We start from the raw sequence: 18,883 nt of genomic DNA, 5'->3' as shown, positions 1-18,883 counted from the left end.
ACTAGTAATTAAGTGTTATCTATTTCTTTTTTTAACAGACCAAAACATTTTTTTGACCTAATGTTTATTTATTTATTTTAATGTTTATTTAACAGGGACGATACATACAACATTGCCACAGAAAATGGGAACATGTGATGCATATAAAACGTCTAGCTTCAGTTAATTTACAGTCTTTGTCACTGGTCAGGCTTTAGAATAGAATAAAATACTATACTGAATTCAATAAATGCAATGATACAAATACAGTGAACAGGTACCATGAATAAATAAACACAGCTGCAGTTATACATTTCAGATTAAAACCAAGTTAAATTTAGCATTAAACATTAATAAAGTGCTGTATTGACAATGACTTCTGAGAAGTTAATGTTCACATTTCTGCTGCAGCTGCTTGAGCCATTAACTTTCACTAAATTATTTAAATTCACTTTCACATTAATCCTCTTTAGTTCTGTTTGGGATTTAATTTCTGATGGTAAAGAATTCCATAGGTGTGTACCTTGCGCTAGATATAAGGTCAAACTACCAACCAAGTCATGAGGGTACATCCTCTGGAGAACATGAATGTCTGTACCAAGTTTCACATCAATCCATTTAAGAGATATTGCAAAAATGTGTTTTACTATTAAAAGGACACCAGTGCTTTTCTGCGCTCTTCATCTTTCTCCTTGTTGAATCACGACACCTTAACAAGTTTCCACCATATATTTGCATGCAAGAGCACACTCCACCAACTTTTATCTGTCTGTATTATTTGTATAACAACTGCCACTAGTTATATGTATCAAAAATAATACCAAGGGCTTTGTGTCTGCACTACGTCGTGTGTGTATTTTAAAAATGCACCGATGGAGTCATACATTCACTTTGTTTTTCTAGCTTGACTAACTGAATAATTTTACGACACAAATGTCACGTAGGCTCTGCTTTTGAAAGTCAAATTAGACCCATATAGCAGCCCTTTTTTATTTTGCATATCTGCAGTAACTCAACCAGCTATTGGTTATAATATGGTTCTGTGGTGTCCTGGAAACTTTCACCTGGTGATTTTCTTCCTTTTATGCAGCTGCGGCAACATCTCCATCAGTGCGTTGACGTGTCGTTTGTGGAGACACATCATGAGATGCTGCTGTGGGAAGGGAAACAGGTTGGCTGATCTCTCTGTATTGATTTATCTTTCAATAATGTATATCTCCAATTTTCTTACAAGAGAGGCTACATACATTATGATGTAGCCTATATCATGCTGCAATGAAAAAAGCAGCATTTGAAAATAATTGATTCTTAGTTTAATAGCTGTTGAATGTTATATTACTTTTTCTTGTTGTTTTTCTTTTTCATCTCAGGAATCCAGTGCTGTCATGTGATAAATATTAGACATTTAATCTGATGTGGCTGGGATCGATGTTAATATACCAAAGCAGCATATTAAGGCCATTGAATGCAAAAAAAAAAAAAAAAAATCAAATTTGTGAGAAAATACTAAAAAAGTTTGTTTTTTTCTATCAAGGAGTAAAACAAGATTGAACAGCTGTTGCTTGTTTTACTTATCTTTTTATTTATTTATTTATTTATCTATTTTTAAGTTGGATAAAGCAATACAAAAAATATTTTCCAAGTGAGACCTGATAAATTGAGAAAATTGATTTTAAAAATCTCAAATTTTGGACATCAAATTTTTAAATTTTAATTTCTTTCTACCCTCTTCTCTCGTCCAGCCCACTTTTCTTTTTACGGTACTTATTCAATTTAAGTTCATTTTCATTTGAGTTGTTGAGCTTGTGTTGTTGATTTTGAAACTAAAAAATACAGTTAACGAACTGCATTTGTGCAAACAAATCATGGCAAAGCTGTTGTACTCATGGTCTATTTCTCTAATTACTTGCAGGAACAGGATGTGGGTCTTAATATTTCTGTATTTCATGGGACTAAACATCCGTCAGGTTGGTCGTCGGTAACTTAGATCTTAAAGTTCACAGCAATAAAGCGCATTTCTCTAATTTTTTTTTCTTGGCTTTTACAGGCTACTGGACAAGGACAAGGTAAAATGATAAACATGACTTTCTAAATGATCACATTGTGTTTTGTGCAACTTTGTATTGAGATATATCAGATACAGTGTCTTTCAGTGTCTGTTTTGCATGTTTCAGACAGGTCAACACAGATGCTCTACGCCAAACTGACAATAGAGAAAAGTGCATTCGATAACATAACTGACTTACTGACATCTTTTGAGATTGACCCCCCCCTCCTGCATGTTGATGCCCTCAATATGACAACAAGTAAACACATTTTCTAATGTTTCAAATACTGTATGAGCATTATCTGATCTTACTGTTACACAGTCAAGTTTAATAATTTGGCCTTTTTTTCCCTTCTTCTCCTAAAAGCCTGTGAGAATGTGACAGACTCTGCCAACATAGAGTGCACCTGCGAAACAGGCCACAAGTGGAGTGATGGAGTTTGTCAATCTGAAGAGAAATGTTGTGGCAACTCCACATGTGCCTTCTCCCAAAACTCAGCTCACATGTGTGTTTCAGAAAGCACAGGTATGTGCTCATCTATCTATCTATCTATCTATCTATCTATCTATCTATCTATCTATCTATCTATCTATCTATCTATCTATCTATCTATCTATCTATCTATCAATCTATCAATCTATCTATCTATCTATCTATCTATCTATCTATCTATCTATCTATCTATCTATCTTAAAACACTACATAACATCTTTATTCTCCACAGTTACCCTCAATGGAACCTTCACTATCAAGGGAGCGACTTATAGTGGTTGTCTGTCGACCGTCGACAGAGATGACTTTAAGGAATGCAACGACAAGCTGGTTAAAAAGGTAAAAAAAAACAACCAAATATTTAGTTGTGAGAACAAAGAGCTCGTCCATCAATGAAATGTGAAAAATGCTTAAAAGTGGATGAATTGCTGCCTTTCAGCTAAAAAAGGTGTACAGCACTTTGAGCGGATTCGACGTGTTGAAAATTATTAAGTACAGGTATTTGCCTTTTTTGTAATAAAATAATTGCTATCATATTTACTGGGGGTTTGTTTTCACAATGTGGGACTAAAATCTGTTTTTTTTTTTCTCACTTTAGTTTTGGAAGCATCATAGTAGATTTTGAAGTGACCATTGTTTCCTCCATCGATACTAAAGCTCTGCTTAAAAAATCAAAAAACCTGTCTCAGTCTCTGTCAGCCAGCCTTGAGCTGACAACAAGTGGTAATTATATCTCATGATGATTTAAAAAAAAAATTGTTTAATTTCCCTTTTTCTCTTATTCTCGCCATCCACCATCTGAAACTTGAATCTTTTCCAGTGCTTAATTATATTTGGTAGACTTTAGTAATACAGTAAGTGCAAAAGTGTAATTAAACTATAGTGATGTACTTTCCTCATAATCCCAATATATTATACAGTATAATTTATAGAAATACAGCACCTCTAGTGAAGAACACTGAAATACAGTATATGTGCAGTATACTGTGTATGGAATCAACTAAATAAAGAGTCAAAAGGTTCAATTAACATAAATCCATATTGAGAAGGATTTCATACTGATTCATCTCTTATTTCTTGCAGGTGTTGTCCATCTAGAGATGCCAGATAACCCAGTGGAATACCGCTCCAAACAAGAGCTTGAATGCAAAACAACGCAACCTCTGAACACGGTCCCACGCTGGCAGCGGAAAAACCAGGACAGGGTCCAAGGCATATATAACGGCACAGAAGCACTTATAGAGTCAGATGCTAATGGAAGCAAGCTCACAATCAAAAACATATCAGACGTGTGGGCAGGTGCGTTTGTTTAATTAAAGCTAAGAAAACATGCTTGCAGTAAGCAAAAGTCAGTCTCAAATATAAATTCTGACACTCATACCGTAGTGCCATAGTGAATGTAATGCTCATGTTTTATTGCAAATTCCTTTTGACGTCTCCTGACGTGTTTTGGTGCGCAAATAACACACAATGTTATACTGACCTTTGACCTGACCCATGTTTTGAATCAGTTGCTCCTGAATTATCACACAATCACAAACTAAACCTGTATATTACTAGTCATTGTTTTTGTTTAATAATATAATATAATAGAGTTACATTTGTATGGCGCAACCATATTTATCCATTATTTAACACTTGCAAAAAATCTCTTTAAAGCACTTTAACAAATAAGACATGAGCAATTTTGAAAAAAAAAAAAAAAAAAATGAACACTTTTAATTGTGCTAAAATATTATTTTAATTGATTGACAGCCAAACAGTTATAGCAATATACTATTAAGTTCATATGGGTGTGATGTGGTTTCTGTCATTGTGATGGCATGGATCAGGTTTAATTTAAAACGTGACTCTAATCATTTACTCATTAACACTCTTATTTTTCCTTAGGAAAGTACACGTGCACCTACATTCAAGAGTCAAATTTGACCAAAGTATTTCACGTTGCCAGCGCTGAACTGGACGCATGCCTCCTCCCGCGCATCAGCATCACCACGACCCCACAGTTTCCAGACTGTAGTGACACTGATGGAGATTTTGCTCAAGTAACAGTCAAATGTGAGATAAAGAAGAGCAATGAACCTTATAATGTGACATGGGAAGAAAAAGGCATCTCAGCAAATATAGAGAAAACAGGACCTGGCAGTAAGTACATTTTCCTTTGTTCATATTCTTGTAAGTGAATCTCTGAGCACTGACAATATGACATATTTCATATTTATGTTCTGCAGATTCCTCTGAAACAGTGTTTTATGAAGCTTCAACACTTGTTACCTGTAACTCATCCATGGGGGCTCCACAACTAAAATGCACATTTCTGAACAGATGCGATCAAAACATAAGTGCTTTGGTCAACATCAATATCATACATGGTATGTTTTCATGCACTATTTGCCACCAGTAGATTTTGTTGTTGTTGGTTTATGTGGTTTTGTGGAGTGTTCAAATTCTCTGTGTGAATCTTGTTCTATAAATTGTGCTCAAATAGTCCAACAAACATGTGCTTTTATGATCCTAAAATTGCTTCAACTGAATTTTAGAGTAATTTTGCACAAGAAGTTACAGTCACTGTATAAATTAAATGAGAAAATCAAGCCTGTACATTTCTTCTTCAAAACAGCTGGAGAAAAAATCTGTGAAGCCGACGGTGACTGGGAAGCTACCAAAGCTGGATTCACTGCAGAGAAGCAATGTGTGAATGAAGTTGGAAAAAGACGAAGGAATTGCACTGAGTAAGGCCGCAACTAATCACAATGCCCAACACAATTGCTGAACTCTGCGATATTCAACAACATTTTGGCAAATTCGCCCATTGCCATAATCCCTATAGCCATAGGAATATGTCAATTAGCCTACTTTTATTTGTTGGTGCATGTTGTTTTGAGAGAAAGGTGCAGAGATAAGGCACACAGTACTTTTGGTTTTCCTTAAATTCACACCCCAACAACTCCAAAACGCTCTTGTGGAGAAGTTGTGGCCTGCACTTTCGCCATGCTATGAAATAATAATGTAACATTACCAGTCGGAGTTGTTTTCGAGGCAAATGTGTAGCTGGAACAACACTCCAAAAACGTTTTGAAAGCGTATTGGAGTTGGTGCGCACTGCGCACTGCGCCTCTCTCTCAAAACAACATACACCGACAAATAAAGGTAATTAACATATTCCTATGACTATAGGGATTATGGTGATGGGTGAATTTGCCAAAAATGTTGAACTATCCCTTTAACTGATTGTTCCAGCGCTACAGATCCGGAATGGGAAGATGAAGAATCAGATTGTGTGCACCCGCGTGTGAATAGTGTGCTGGAAAGTGCAAATGTAAGTCTAATGTTTATAAATAAAGTTGAAAAATTAAGAAGAAAAAAAATACCATGAGGTAAATATAAGACCAGTGTGAATCATTACCCATAATCCTTTACTATTGTTACAGATTGTTGACATTGGACTTGGGACAATAGAAGAAAACTCTGCAGAAGTATTTTCCATCCTCAACAATGTCACTAATGAGACGGACACCATCAACTCTTTCGCCAACGTTAGAACATCAGTTGACGTTCTCCTGGTCTTGAGTCAAAAGGTGGAAAAAATAAACGACAAATCAACAGTGGATGTAAGTGCATCTTTAATTAGTGTTATTATCACTGGGATTTGACAGAAATGGAGTTGAAAGGAAAATCCTGCAGACTCTACCTTTACGTTTAAACCCTTACGATATTTGGCAGTGTTCAACAGCAGTGTTCATTGTCAATGAGGAAGTGGACGATTTCCATACTGGGGTCATTTTCTTGCCATATGCTGAAGGGATTCACAGGAAACCTGTCATGTTCAGTACATCAGTGTAAAATTATGTTGTTGTTTTTTTTAGCTGTAAACAGTTTCCCTGTTTACTGTTCACCTGCTTTGCACAATGACAATCTGTCTTGGTTATGTGAACCAAAAGTTTCCTGTTACGAATCCCTCAACATTAAAAGTGCTCATATGGTGAATAACAGCAGTTTATATAATGAAGAAGCCACAGGAAATGCAACGTCTTTGCCTCCGTGCTTAACACAGGTGTCAATCAAAGATGCATCAGGTCGAATTGTGACTGTGAAGTTGTAAATACAGTTGAGGATAACAGGAATGTTAACAAGCAGCTGTTGTTGAGTGTTAGAGGACAGACGACCTCAAAAACCTCCAGAGAATTTTTTAATCTTTATTCAGACAACATGAGAACATGACAGTTGCACCTTTTTGTTATTACTTATCAACACCAGCTGAAGTTTTAAGAATTACAGTTTATGTTTTACAATAATGATACAGTACATAATACTGTCAGATATACACATGGTATATAGATCGTATATTTCCCATTTATCTTCGTAACTCTATGTTCATTTTCACAGCAATTGAAACAAGTTTCTCTCTTTACAGAACCTTCTTGGCTCATCCAGCAATTTGCTGAAGGAGTCTCTTGGAAACTCCTGGACTGCCAAATCCAGCACGGGCAATTTGACAGTGGCTGAGACATTTCTGAATTCTGTTGAGCAATTAATTGAGGTGACAACTGATAAGCGCAAGGAGATAAAAAAAACAAATATTGAGATGGCTGCATGCAATGAGGCAGGATGTGAGAACCACGTGTTCAATGCCACCGTTAAACTTAAAAATTCAGTCAAAGGCGTTGTAAAGACAGCAGGATTTCTGCAACTGGAAAATTATTTGCCTCACAACAATTCAAAGAATGAGATCAATAGCATTGTTGTTTCAACAACGGTTGAAAACAAAAAGAGTAACATTGATATTCAAATTAGCTTTGAATTGAAGCGTAAGAGGCCGCGTAATGTTGTAATAGAGTGTGTCGCATGGGACAACACCACCAGGCAGTGGTCAGCCAATGGCTGCAAGTGGATAGGTGGGGGAAACTGTTCTTGCAACCATTTGTCCTCCTTTGCTGTTTTAATGGCTAAAGAACCATTAGAGGTCCCTGGGATAGAGATGGTAACCTTAGTCGGACTATCTGTATCAGTTCTGTCTCTATTTCTTTGTCTTGCAATACAAGTGATCGTGTGGAGGGCTGTAGTTAAATCAGATAATTTATATCTACTCCATATTGTCCACGTTAACATTTCAATCTGCTTGCTGGTTGGAGATTGCTGTTTCTTAGCGTCTAACAAGCCACCGATTTCAAGTATCTGGTGTCAGACGGTTGTGGTGTTGAAACATTTCAGTTACTTATCCATGTTTTTCTGGATGTTGTGTCTGAGCTGCACGCTTGTTCATCAAACAGTCTTCATGTTACACAAAGTGAGCAAGAAGACCTATCTACAGTTCTCATTTTTCCTGGGCTACATGTGCCCCTGTCTTATTGTTGTCATCACATTTCTTAGCAATAGCGCTGGCGCTGAGGGCGTGTATTACCACGACGATATCTGTTGGCTGGTTTATGTTAAACCTTTTCACGGGTCCATCCATGCCTTTGTCGTCCCAGTCGGTATAATTGTTTTCGTCAATGTGTTTGCCATGATGGTGGTGATTATGAAGCTTTTGGCACACACTAAGAAGAGGGAAATGTTCAATGAAAAGGAAAAAGCAGCTGCCAAAACTGTCATAAGGACAGTTATTGTTCTGACTCCGACCTTCGGTGTCACCTGGATTTTCGGATTTGGTGTCCTACTTCTTGATCTCACGGATGGAATCTTGGCGTACACAGTCAATTATATCTTCACGGTGCTGAACGCATTTCAGGTACGGTCAACGTGATCTGCAACTAAATAATTTAATCAGTGAAAGTACTTCCTGCTCAGTAACCTCTGTCATTTTATTCACAGGGTTTTTTCATTCTGCTAACCACATGCCTGGCAGACAGAGCGGTAATATAATGATATAATCTGTGAATTTTTGAATTACCTTGCTGGTTATCCTGTTACTTTGTAGTCACTCTGATTAAGGTTTAAAAATGTGTTCATGTTATAGATTTAAATGAGCCAATAAGAAATGCTTTCATCATCAAATCATTGCTATTGGTATGAAATGATTAATAATGTTTTAATCCAATTTTGACAGACCCGTGAAGCACTGCTGAGCCATTTCAGGAAACCGGTAAGTACAGAACAACAACTGTTTTTTCCTCCTGGTTTTGTAAAACACCACATTCACTCTTGATTAATTTTAGTCACCCTTCTGTTTTACCCAGACAAACACAGTCTCCATCAGTGAAACCTCCTCAAGGGTTGACTCAATAGTGAAGAACTGAGACAAGTGTTGTGTCTGTCATCAAAGCACAACCAAACAACATTTTACACATGAAACCTCAAGTAAGAGCAAACTGAGCTCCCTGAACTCTCTGATGCAACTGTTTATGTTTTGATTTGTTGATTACTTTTTGTATTTTAAATCCACTATATCGTATTGTAATGTTTGTTTTTATGTAAATTACCAGGCCGATCCTCTGCCACAAATTAATATCAGAGGTGGTTGAAATAATACTGTATGTTAATATTTTTTTTGTTTTTCACTTAAAATGCACAGCACTATGCAAGAAAAACTCAAGAGATGTAACACTTGATTACACCTGTGTAATGCTGTATAAGATGAGGTGAGCCTACGTCTGAATGTTGCTTTTAGAGGTCGCGTTTTCTTCATTTTCCTTGCCCTGCTCCGCCCACTCTTCGTCTGTGTCCTCCATTAAAATCCCTTTTTGGGTTGCCATCTTCCGATAAGCCTGGTACTCAGTCTCTGCTCTGCAACATAAAAAAACAGGGCAATTTATCACTGATGTATAATGTTATAAGAAACTGACTTGGCTGTCTGTATGTGTGAAAGAAAACCTTTGTATTTGAAAGAAAAGTTAAATTAAAGTTTAAGTGTGCAAAAAGTGAAACTCGGGGAACCATGATGTTCTGAAAAAAGTAACAAAACGTGGGTTTTGTTTCATACTTCTTGAGGAATCGAACGCAGTCTTGGTGTCCATATACTTCGGCTATCCGCACTGGTTTGTCCCCACAGCAGTCCTCCTTGTCTACAGGAGCATGGAGGGAGTGGAGCAGCCGCAGGACGGCCAGCTGGCCTGACTCAGCAGCAAAGTGGGCAGCCGTCCATCCATGCTCCGTCCTCAGACACGGCCGAGCTCCGTGGTCAATGAGGATCCTGACTGTTTCTGTATGTCCTGTGAAAAAGGGGAATACAGTACATTCATTGAACGGATGTGATTTTTTTAATAGTTTAGTTTGTTAGTTCCCAGCTTCTCTAATTAAACCAACTGCAAATTTTTGTTTTGTTTTATAAGATAGGAAATGTAATATCTTTGGATAACTTTAAATCATTTCTATTTTAGATCTTGTCATTTTAAATATATGTTGTACAAATATGGTCAACTAAATTATTAAATTGAAACATTTTGTTTTTGATGGAGCTGAACCAAAAACTGGTCTCAAAATCCTGTAATGTACTACAAATACTAAAACTGGGATGTTGAATCAAAACTAACAGCCAAAACCATGCTTCACTTTTTAATTTATTCTAAATTTTCAGACCCGTTTTGTCAAGACTTTTTTTTTTCTTCTTTTTTTTAATTGAGCTGATAATAATAGATGTCAGACAAAATCGCTAGAGGGGTAAAATACATAACACTGACCACTTTTAGAGCGTTTTGGAAATCCTCTGACAGCTGTAGACAGTAGTATTTTATGTGAAAGGCAACAGGTGTAACTTGAAACTGAGAGAGTGTACAGGTGTGTGGTAAATTTCCACTGGTCCACATCTACCTTTAGCCGCTGCCCAGTGGAGAGGTGTCTTGTAGCTCCAGTCGATGTCTCTCTGGTTGGGGTTGCATTTATTTTGCCTCAGAATCTCCTCAACTTGGTCAAAATTGCCTGCTGCTGCAGCTTGGTGCAACTCGGTCATTTCGTCACAAAGGTTGCCTGGTGACAGCTGATCAACACAACAACATGGCACCAAGTCCTAACCTGAACCTGCAAAGGGTAATGCTGCCACCTGTAGATGGAGATCTGGTACATGTAGCCACATGAAACACTGGGAATGAATGCAAAGGTGAAAAGACTTTTCCCCTTTAAAAGGAGTTGACCTATAATAATAAAATATATGGCAACCTTAAACAACCAATTAGCTATATAGCCATTAGTAAATTGCACTACTAATACTACAACTAAACTTATGAGTGAAAATCTCAAAAAGGAAATGAATATTGGAAAAACTCTCAGTAAAGACACTTTTCTAAAGGTGGTAGGACATTAGTACATTCCTAATGGTAAATTCCCACTTTTAATTTCTTCGTTATCAAAATGTATAACTATGAGTGACTGTAGACGTGGTAAATGTTGTTGTAATGTGGCTGTTGTTTAAATGTGTAAAATTTATTTAAAAATTAACTCACTTACTGTATTCACCCATTCCGGTGTGTTTATTGACAAATTAACTACATGACAAGCTTTATTTCATTGAGCAGAATAAGACTAAAAGTAAAAAAGTAAATATATATTGTCAATTCACACAAGTTAAGGATGCTCCATCAGAACTGGCTTCCCTTGGGCATTCATCCAGGTCCAGAGCTGGAAGAAACAACAGAGTAGTCAGATTGTGGCTGCATGAAATGAAATGCCTCAATAATGTTAAAGCATTACTGCATTAAGTTTTTTAAATCACAAACACTTATTACATTCACCACTCTTATTGTAAAAAAAAACAAAAAAAACTGGATCAGAGGAACAGTATACATCCTACCATTCACTTGGCCTTTTTATTATTTCAAACACTTCAACTCCTGGCTTCATCCTGGTCCACTGGAGGTAAAAGATCAAATGGCAATAAGTAAATGAGTGAATTTGACATGTACTGAAAATCAAAATTATATTTTAATTAGTTTAAAGTAAAGTCTACTGACCTGGTCCCAAACTTTCTGCCAAGTTATGATGTGTGTCTGGTCCTTTCCAGTATTTCTCCATCAGTCGATTCACAACCATCCCCTCACACTGAACCTCTACAGCATAATGAGGAACTCCAGTCTCCAAATGATCCACAATGTTGAGCACTGTCAATCTGAGAGGTTTATCAACCAGGAGGTTGTAGAAGTCGTCATAAACCTGGTCATCCCAGGTGCCCTTGGACTTATCAAATCCATTCAAAGAGCATAAAAATGCTTGAGGAGCCTCATCCAGCAGACTCTGAGGTAGTGCTCTCACATTGTTGATGTCAACGTCAGATTCGTTTCCATAGTCAACAAACAGAACGTGAAGGTTTTTATCCGTTCTCTTAAGTACCAGCGCTCGATACCATTGATCGTCACTGGAAAAAAGAGCAAGGCATGGGCTTCCTGGACCAAGAGTCTCTGGGAACATTGTATCCTGCTGGGCCTGTCCTGCTTCCTGAGTAAGCTTCGACAGTTTGTTGAGATCCTCAGTGTTGGCACGTTGACACCAGAAGAAACCGGGGTCCACAATACATGAGGCATACACACTTTCTGTTTGGTTCAAAGATATTTTTGGTTTCTTTATCATTGGAGTATTAGCATTCTCTTTAGAAACTTTAGGGTGAATCTGGTTGGGTACAGTTTGAGCACCCTGTGGTGAGTTTTCCAATTGTGAGCTTCCTTTTATAACATGTTCTGTGGCCACAGGTTTCCAGTATTTCTGTATTGAGTTATTTACAAGCATATTTTCACACTCAACTTGCACTGCATACTGAGGTACTGCAATATCTGAGCGAACCTCCATGTCCATCACCGTCACTCTGAGTGGTTTATCAGTCATGAGATTGTAGAAGTCGTCGTAAACTTGCTCATCCCAGGTGCCCTTTGACTCGTCAAATCCACTCAATGAGCACAAGAAGGCCTGAGGAGCCTCATCCAGCAGTCCCTGAGGCAGAGCTGTAACGTTCTTAACATCAACTTCAGATTCATTTCCATAGTCAATAAACAGTACGTGAAGGGTGTTGTCCGTCCTCTTAATTACTTGAGCTCGATACCACTGATCGTCACTGGAAAACAGAGCAAGGCATGGACTTCCAGGAACGAGAGTCTCTGGGAACATCGGTACCTGCTGGGCCTGTCCAGCCTTCTGAGCAAGCATTGTCAGTTTGCCAAGATCCTCAGCGTTGGCGTATTGACACCAGAAGAAAGCAGGTCCCACAATACAAGAGGCATATACACTCTCTGTCTGGTTTTCAGATATTTGTGGTCTCTTAAACTTTGAAGTATTTGCATTTCCTTTGGAAACATTAAGCTGTGTTATGTTGAACTCAGTTTGGCCTCCCTGTGGTGAGTTTTCTGTTTCACAGCTTCTGGTCCTAACACGTTCTGTGGCTGTGGGTTTCCAATATTTCTGCATTGCATTATTTACAAGAATATTTTCACACTCAACTTGCACTGCGCATAGAGGAACTTCAATTTCCGATTCCTCTTCCATGCTTAGCACCGCCACTTTTAGAACTTTATCAACCAGGAGGTTGTAGAAGTCGTCATAAACCTGGTCATCCCAGGTGCCCCTGGACTTATCAAATCCATTCAGAGAGCATAAAAATGCTTGAGGAGCCTCATCCAGCAGTCTCTGAGGTAGTTCTCTCACATTATTGATGTCAACGTCAGACTCATTTCCATAGTCAACAAACAGAACGTGAAGGTTTTTATCCGTTCTCCGAAGTACCAGAGCTCGATACCATTGATCGTCACTGGAAAAAAGAGCAAGGCATGGGCTTCCTGGACCAAGAGTCTCTGGGAACATCGTGTCCTGCTCTGATTTTCCTGCTTCCTGAGCAAGCATTGACACCATGTTCAGGACTTCAGTATTGGCATACTGACACCAAAAGTAATGTGGTCCAACAATGCAGGAAGCATATGCTTCTTTTATCTTGTCTTCAGAAATGTTTGGCCTCTTGTGCATGCCGATGACCACATCTCCCTCAGAGGAAGGAGGGGAAAGTTGTCTTGTTCCTGAGTCACTGTGACCACCTTGTATGAAGGTCTCTGCCATCACAGACTCATTGCCCTCAATAATTACACTCAAATTTGGTTGTCTTCCTTCATCCAAAGTTTTTCCATTTCCAGTCTTTGGTGTGGAGGCATTCGTTATTGGTAGTGGACTCATCTTTAGCTCATCACTTGTACACATTCCATCACTGCTTTGGGCTTCATTTTGCTCTGTTAACACTGTTGATGTTGATACATTCACGAGCTCTTGTGTTAAACAGTCTTCATTTGGCACTTCAACCCGTTCCGAGCTGTTAGAGAGCTGCTGCTCAGTCTGCTGAACAAGACCCTTCATCTTGTGTCGTACCATTGATATCCTCTCTCTGACTTTCACATTTATATTATTGGATCCTTCAAACAGCTTAACAATTAGTTTTCCTTTTTCCTCTTTTGCGACCACTGAAACAGTCAGACTATTGCCAATGGCACAATCTTCAAACCACTGATTGACTTCCTGTGGCACTTCTCCTGGGATGTCAAACAGCCCAAGTGGGATAGCCTGCACAGGAGCCAACCTGGCACAGCTTCCCTCAGAGGGAAAGGGGCGAATTTCAGATTCATTCACTACAACTGTATCACCATAGTCCACAAAGTGCACTTTAATTTTTGGGGAAATTTCCACTATTTGACCTCTGTACCACTGATTATCAGTGTACCTAACAAAGCAAATGCTATTGAGTCTGAGTCTGAGTGGGTGATCTATGCACTGTGGCTGGGCAGTTATTTGTTTAACACTTTCCTTCAGTTTGTCTAAGACATGAGCATTTCGGTCCAGATGGCAGTAGAAGTGACCAACATGCTTTGAAGAGGTAATGTAAACTTTTTCTTTTCTTCCCACTTCAATATTGTCTGTGGAGTAATTATATGCATCTGATGGGACTTCAATCTGTGCACATTTCTGAGCCAGAAGCTCATATGCACTGTTAGACCATGTTTCAATATCTACCATGTTAAGCAGAAGACCCTCTTCATCAGATGATATTGCTTTTACAATGCATTTCAGCCCAGTGCCTGAAGTAGCACCCGAATCCACAAACTTCTGAAACTCTTTTAATGCAGCATCAGTCCAAGTGACAGAGGTGGGGTTAGTGGGTTTCTTTGGATTGAACAGACAACACTGAAAAGCCTGCGCATTCAGTCGTAAGAAAGCCGGATCAATGGGTCGCACTTCTTGCAGAGGGACCGTTCGAGTTTGACCATAGTCTATGAATCTCACATTAACAACAGGCGAGTGATGACTTTCAATGATCTTTGCTCTGTACCACATGTTATCATCTGGGTTACGTGCGACACAGATGGACTCAACAAGAGGTTGGGGGTGTGCACCAGCATAGTGCTTTTGCAGGTTTAGCATAAGAAGTCTAAGAGAGTCGCCATTTTCTGTGGATTGGCACCAAAACCTCTGAAGACTTTCAATGCAAGATACTTTCACATTGATACCACTCCCCACAAAAAGCACATCATCATCACAAGCATGGTGCACCTCCAAGGGGAAACCTGTTGAAAGAGGCCCATTGTTGTTTACTACAGGATCTTGATGTTCTGAGCACTCTTTGAAGTAAACGGCATCAGCAGTAGAAGTAGGTGCATGATCCATTCTGCCATTGACTTCTATGTTTTTGGTGCTTGGCAAAGTTTGCTGTTTTATTTTGTCAACACATGCATTGACTTTATTCTGCAAATCCATACATTGTGTGTCTCCAAGTGAACTTATATATGATGAGGGAAAGGATTCATTAGAATCCTGTTTACGCTTAGATTGTCTAAAAAGTCCTGCCATCTCTAAAAAGCAATTGTTAATGCATGCAGAGTTTGCTGCATAGAGTGTGACATCATAGACTTCTTGAGGTGTGTGCATGTTGTGGTGGTGAAACTTGGCCATGACTGTCTGGTCCAGGAGCAGTGATTTCAAGTCATCGGTCTGCTGTGTAGTCCAGCTGGTTTCATTTCCCTGTACTCCATCAAGAGAACAGAGATAGGTGACAACTGGCATCCTCAGGAACTTCCCATGCAGGGGTCTGATGTCTGCAACTGGCACCAGTTCAGTTTTGCCTTCATCCACATGCAAGACTTCAACAGCCCCATCGTCGGTCACAATGCTTTGCTTTAGCAATGAGCGGTGCCATCTCCCATTCATACCTTTAGCAGCACATGGATCCCCACAGGTCTGTGGTTGCTCTTCTCCAAAATCTGAGCCCTCTTCATAATGCTGGTGGAGCTGTTCTGATAATCTCTTCAAAACCTTGGAAAATATTAGGAGTTTGCAAAAAATGTTCTGTGGATCAGTTATCTCAGTCACAGTAACAGTTTCAAACATGTCAGTCAACAGTTCTGGGTAAAAGTATTGTTTGTGCTTCTCAAGTTGGTGGCTAATGTTCAACTTCTGCTCCTGGACCTTGGGAGCTTCTCCTTTGGGTAAATGCAGACATTTCAGTACCAGGCATTTGAACTCATCGCCTGGGATCTTTTTTGTAACTTCAAGCTTTGATATTTGCTTGGATATGAATGGTATATCAAGGAGAATAGTCCTGTCTGGCATCAGCACATCTTGAACCAGTCCCTTAAACTTGTGGCCAGGCAGAGACTTCACAAACTTTGTGGCTTCTTCTGGCCAGTTATTCTCGGGGGAGACAACATTTGCAAGTATACAAGATTCAATTTCGGGCGGAAAGAGAAAACTGTCAGTGTGGGCCCACGCTAAAGCTTCACTTGTGGTGACAAGGGGCTGTCCTTGGTCAATTAGAAACACATTGTAAGTTTCATTTTGAATGGAAACAATGCGAGCTCTGTGCCAGGTGTCACTGATGCACACCAGACAAAGGTCCCCTGCTTTTCCCTCTGAGCCATAAAACAGCCTCTCGGGAATCTGAATCCTCTCTCTCATTTGCTCATGTATACGTTTCCTTCCATCGTCCATGTTTACCCATAATTCCACAAATCCATAACTGGGGTTTAGGTTTACCCTTGTGATGAGAACAGGTACCTCTGATCCTGGTGTTGGAAGCCCGGGAATCGAACACATTGTGAAGCTCAGAGCTCAGACATATCTGTAAAAAAAAAAAAAAAAAAAAAAAAGAAGGAAAGGTACAAAAAGTATATTAATGTTGAAGAAAAATAGTCATTTGGATTGTCACAAAGTTGTCAGAATTTAGAGAATGACTTCCAGGGCAGTCACCAGCTTTTTCATGTCAAAATAGCTGCCATAAAAAATGACTAATAATGTCACTGGATTTGTCTGAAGTAGCTAACAGCTGTTAATGTAAAGAAATGTAAATTAAACTCAGTGGATCCACAGTTGTTCAATTTAGTCAGGTCAGGTGAAGCATTAACAAAAACAAAAATTCGATCTGACAAAACTTTCAATCAGACCTTTTGGGATGAATTAACTTACAGAGTCTAGACATTGTTAGTTTATGATCTTAAACAATATGTTCAATTATATAGTGTTTACAGTCATTCTGATCATTATGAAAAACCTACGTCAAAGCATTACTGTAAGCACAACAAAATCAAAATAGATGGTTGAATAGAGGGGCATATGTCCATCATTTTGTATGAAACAAGAAAAGTTTAAATTCCGTATCGTGTAAGGAAAGGAAAACAGTTAATGCGATAATGATGCCTAATTAGCTATAGAACATGGTACAAATGAACAGAGAGGCTTGTCATTTAAAGCTGATATCTTTGTCTTATTCAAGAAATGCAAGAAATGTGTGTGCCTTAAAATATATATCTTACTGACTGCAATGGACATAGCCTAACTGATTTATTTATTTATAAATGTGGGTTTTTCAAGAACCAGCAGGAATCCATCTTTAAGAAAAAACAAAATAAAATGGTCAAATTAAAGTAAAAAAAAAAAAAGGTATCACAAAACCAATTGCTACTCCAAAGAACGTGATACTGATTATCTGACCTCTTTACACCTAAACCCTTTAATTAATGAGCTGACTATAGCTCTGGTAAAGTTGACAAGCACTAATTTGTATAACTGAACCAACAGGCTGTCTGGGAGTCTCTTGTTTTGCATCAGTCAGAAACTAGAAATACTCAACGAATCATGTCAAACCTATATGTCAAACACAGGAAACCTGCCACTGCAAAGAGGAACAACATGTGAGTAGACCCCTGATTGACAGACAAAGACTTGCAACATGTTTGTTCATAAATATGTCAAACCAAGATTTGACAGAGCAGAAACCAACGGCCGAGGCCTCTCAACATAAACCAAACAGGATGAAATTAACAGGCATCTGATGCCATCCACTGTCCATCTGCTGAACATGCAAACAATTATAAACAGGCATGACCCAGAAATGAAACATTATTTAGCTGTGATTAAAATCAAGCTATAGGTACTATAATCCAATTTATTGTCAACAGAGTGGTTCAACCAGCACCATACTATCACCAGTCACCAGGATGTTATATTTCAAGGTGGCAAAGGCTACGTATTCACAAAAACTAAATTAACAGATAGGCTACAGCACAATATTGTAGGCTACAGCACAATATTGTCTGTATTTCCTAAAGGGTTTGTGCACCCATCTTTATCATGCTAAACAATTTACACAAGTGTTATGCAGTAGCCTAATGAAGAACCATGCAACTCTTCAAACAATAGAAGTTGACTCATGGCACCTAACCTGTTGGACTTACTTCTATGAGATGGGAGCACTTATGCATAAGTAAAATAAGTAGGCTAAATAACAGGACAGGCTAAATATTGAAGATCTCATTTGCAAAAGCAGATAAATGCCATTTTGAAAAAAAAAAAAGAGCTGATTCATTTGAATTATTCTTTGCATAGTGTTGTTTTCAATAAAGCTTTATTTTTTTGAGCTATGTCTGTTTTGTTATGTCTCATTCTCCTTTGTCAAAGCCACTCGACGATATTACCTGGTGTAAAAAATAATTTTAAAAAAAGTTATCTGCTTTTGCAAATGAACTCTGAACCTTGCCATTCACTTGATATCACAACAAAGAGGTTGCGCAGTACACGTGTAGTGAATTGGAAAAAATATCACCAGCTGTGACACCACACACACAGACACAGATGCACACACACTTCACGTGGGTCGTTAGAGGACCATATCTCCATCTTTCCTCATCCGGACTGACTCCAAGCTCGTTGAAACCACTTCAGACTGAGACATTATCAAACATTAGTTGAAGTTTGGCGGTTTTCTCACCGTGCTCGTTGCAGGCGACTCAGCTCACGTTACTTCTCTCAGTTCAAATTGTTTTGCGGGTTTTTTCGAAACGTAGGAGGAGGGGGCGGGCGCTCACGCGAGTGTTTTAAGGGCTTTGATTGCTCGCGCCTTCCTCCGCGCGGCTGCTCGAATAAAAATGCAAAACACCCAGTGGATATGTTTTTGATAAGATCACTTTGTATGTAACGGA

At 38.7% G+C, this 18,883-nt stretch overlaps 3 protein-coding genes across 3 annotated transcripts; 1 reads left to right on the top strand and 2 right to left on the bottom strand.

Annotated features, from left to right (window-relative positions):
- The first annotated feature begins 539 nt into the window (after positions 1-539).
- On the top strand, positions 540-8,837 carry adgrf3a (adhesion G protein-coupled receptor F3a). The gene is made up of 17 exons (XM_085768003.1): positions 540-545; positions 2,027-2,045; positions 2,154-2,285; positions 2,394-2,552; positions 2,752-2,858; positions 2,959-3,017; positions 3,118-3,242; positions 3,603-3,818; positions 4,410-4,664; positions 4,751-4,891; positions 5,140-5,251; positions 5,760-5,838; positions 5,951-6,130; positions 6,934-8,247; positions 8,331-8,372; positions 8,566-8,601; positions 8,696-8,837. Exons 1-17 carry the CDS (start codon positions 540-542, stop codon positions 8,753-8,755), a joined length of 3,042 nt encoding a protein of 1,013 aa, XP_085624129.1. The 3' UTR covers positions 8,756-8,837.
- Position 8,838: 1 nt separating this feature from the next.
- Positions 8,839-10,429, bottom strand: ankrd66 (ankyrin repeat domain 66). The gene is made up of 3 exons (XM_085767500.1): positions 10,266-10,429; positions 9,439-9,667; positions 8,839-9,242 (listed from the first exon to the last, which is right to left on the bottom strand). The coding sequence occupies exons 1-3, from the start codon at positions 10,402-10,404 to the stop codon at positions 9,104-9,106; spliced, it is 507 nt and encodes a 168-aa protein (XP_085623626.1). The 5' UTR covers positions 10,405-10,429; the 3' UTR covers positions 8,839-9,103.
- Positions 10,430-10,915: 486 nt separating this feature from the next.
- On the bottom strand, positions 10,916-18,795 carry tdrd6b (tudor domain containing 6b). The gene is made up of 4 exons (XM_085767499.1): positions 18,673-18,795; positions 11,402-16,527; positions 11,242-11,300; positions 10,916-11,069 (listed from the first exon to the last, which is right to left on the bottom strand). Exons 2-3 carry the CDS (start codon positions 16,500-16,502, stop codon positions 11,275-11,277), a joined length of 5,127 nt encoding a protein of 1,708 aa, XP_085623625.1. The 5' UTR covers positions 16,503-16,527; positions 18,673-18,795; the 3' UTR covers positions 10,916-11,069; positions 11,242-11,274.
- Positions 18,796-18,883: the final 88 nt, after the last annotated feature.

This window comes from Trachurus japonicus, chromosome 22 (genome assembly GCF_045865225.1).
Source record: "Trachurus japonicus isolate A0001 chromosome 22, Traja_1.0".
NCBI lineage: Eukaryota > Metazoa > Chordata > Actinopteri > Carangiformes > Carangidae > Trachurus > Trachurus japonicus.
Note: the sequence above shows the minus strand (reverse complement) of the source record. Positions and strands in the feature narration are given on the sequence as shown.

Excerpts from the sequence above, each read along its gene's own strand:
- adgrf3a (XM_085768003.1), top strand. Across the intron at positions 8,248-8,330 it reads CGGTGCTGAACGCATTTCAG|GGTTTTTTCATTCTGCTAAC; the intron begins GTACGGTCAACG and ends TTTTATTCACAG. Across the intron at positions 8,602-8,695 it reads TGAGCCATTTCAGGAAACCG|ACAAACACAGTCTCCATCAG; the intron begins GTAAGTACAGAA and ends TGTTTTACCCAG.
- ankrd66 (XM_085767500.1), bottom strand. The coding sequence starts at position 10,404 with ATGACCGAGTTGCACCAAGCTGCAGCAGCAGGCAATTTTGACCAAGTT. Across the intron at positions 9,668-10,265 it reads CCACTGGGCAGCGGCTAAAG|GACATACAGAAACAGTCAGG; the intron begins GTAGATGTGGAC and ends CCTTTTTCACAG. Across the intron at positions 9,243-9,438 it reads TGCGTTCGATTCCTCAAGAA|AGCAGAGACTGAGTACCAGG; the intron begins GTATGAAACAAA and ends TTTATGTTGCAG.
- tdrd6b (XM_085767499.1), bottom strand. The coding sequence starts at position 16,502 with ATGTGTTCGATTCCCGGGCTTCCAACACCAGGATCAGAGGTACCTGTT. Across the intron at positions 11,301-11,401 it reads GGCAGAAAGTTTGGGACCAG|TGGACCAGGATGAAGCCAGG; the intron begins GTCAGTAGACTT and ends TTTTACCTCCAG.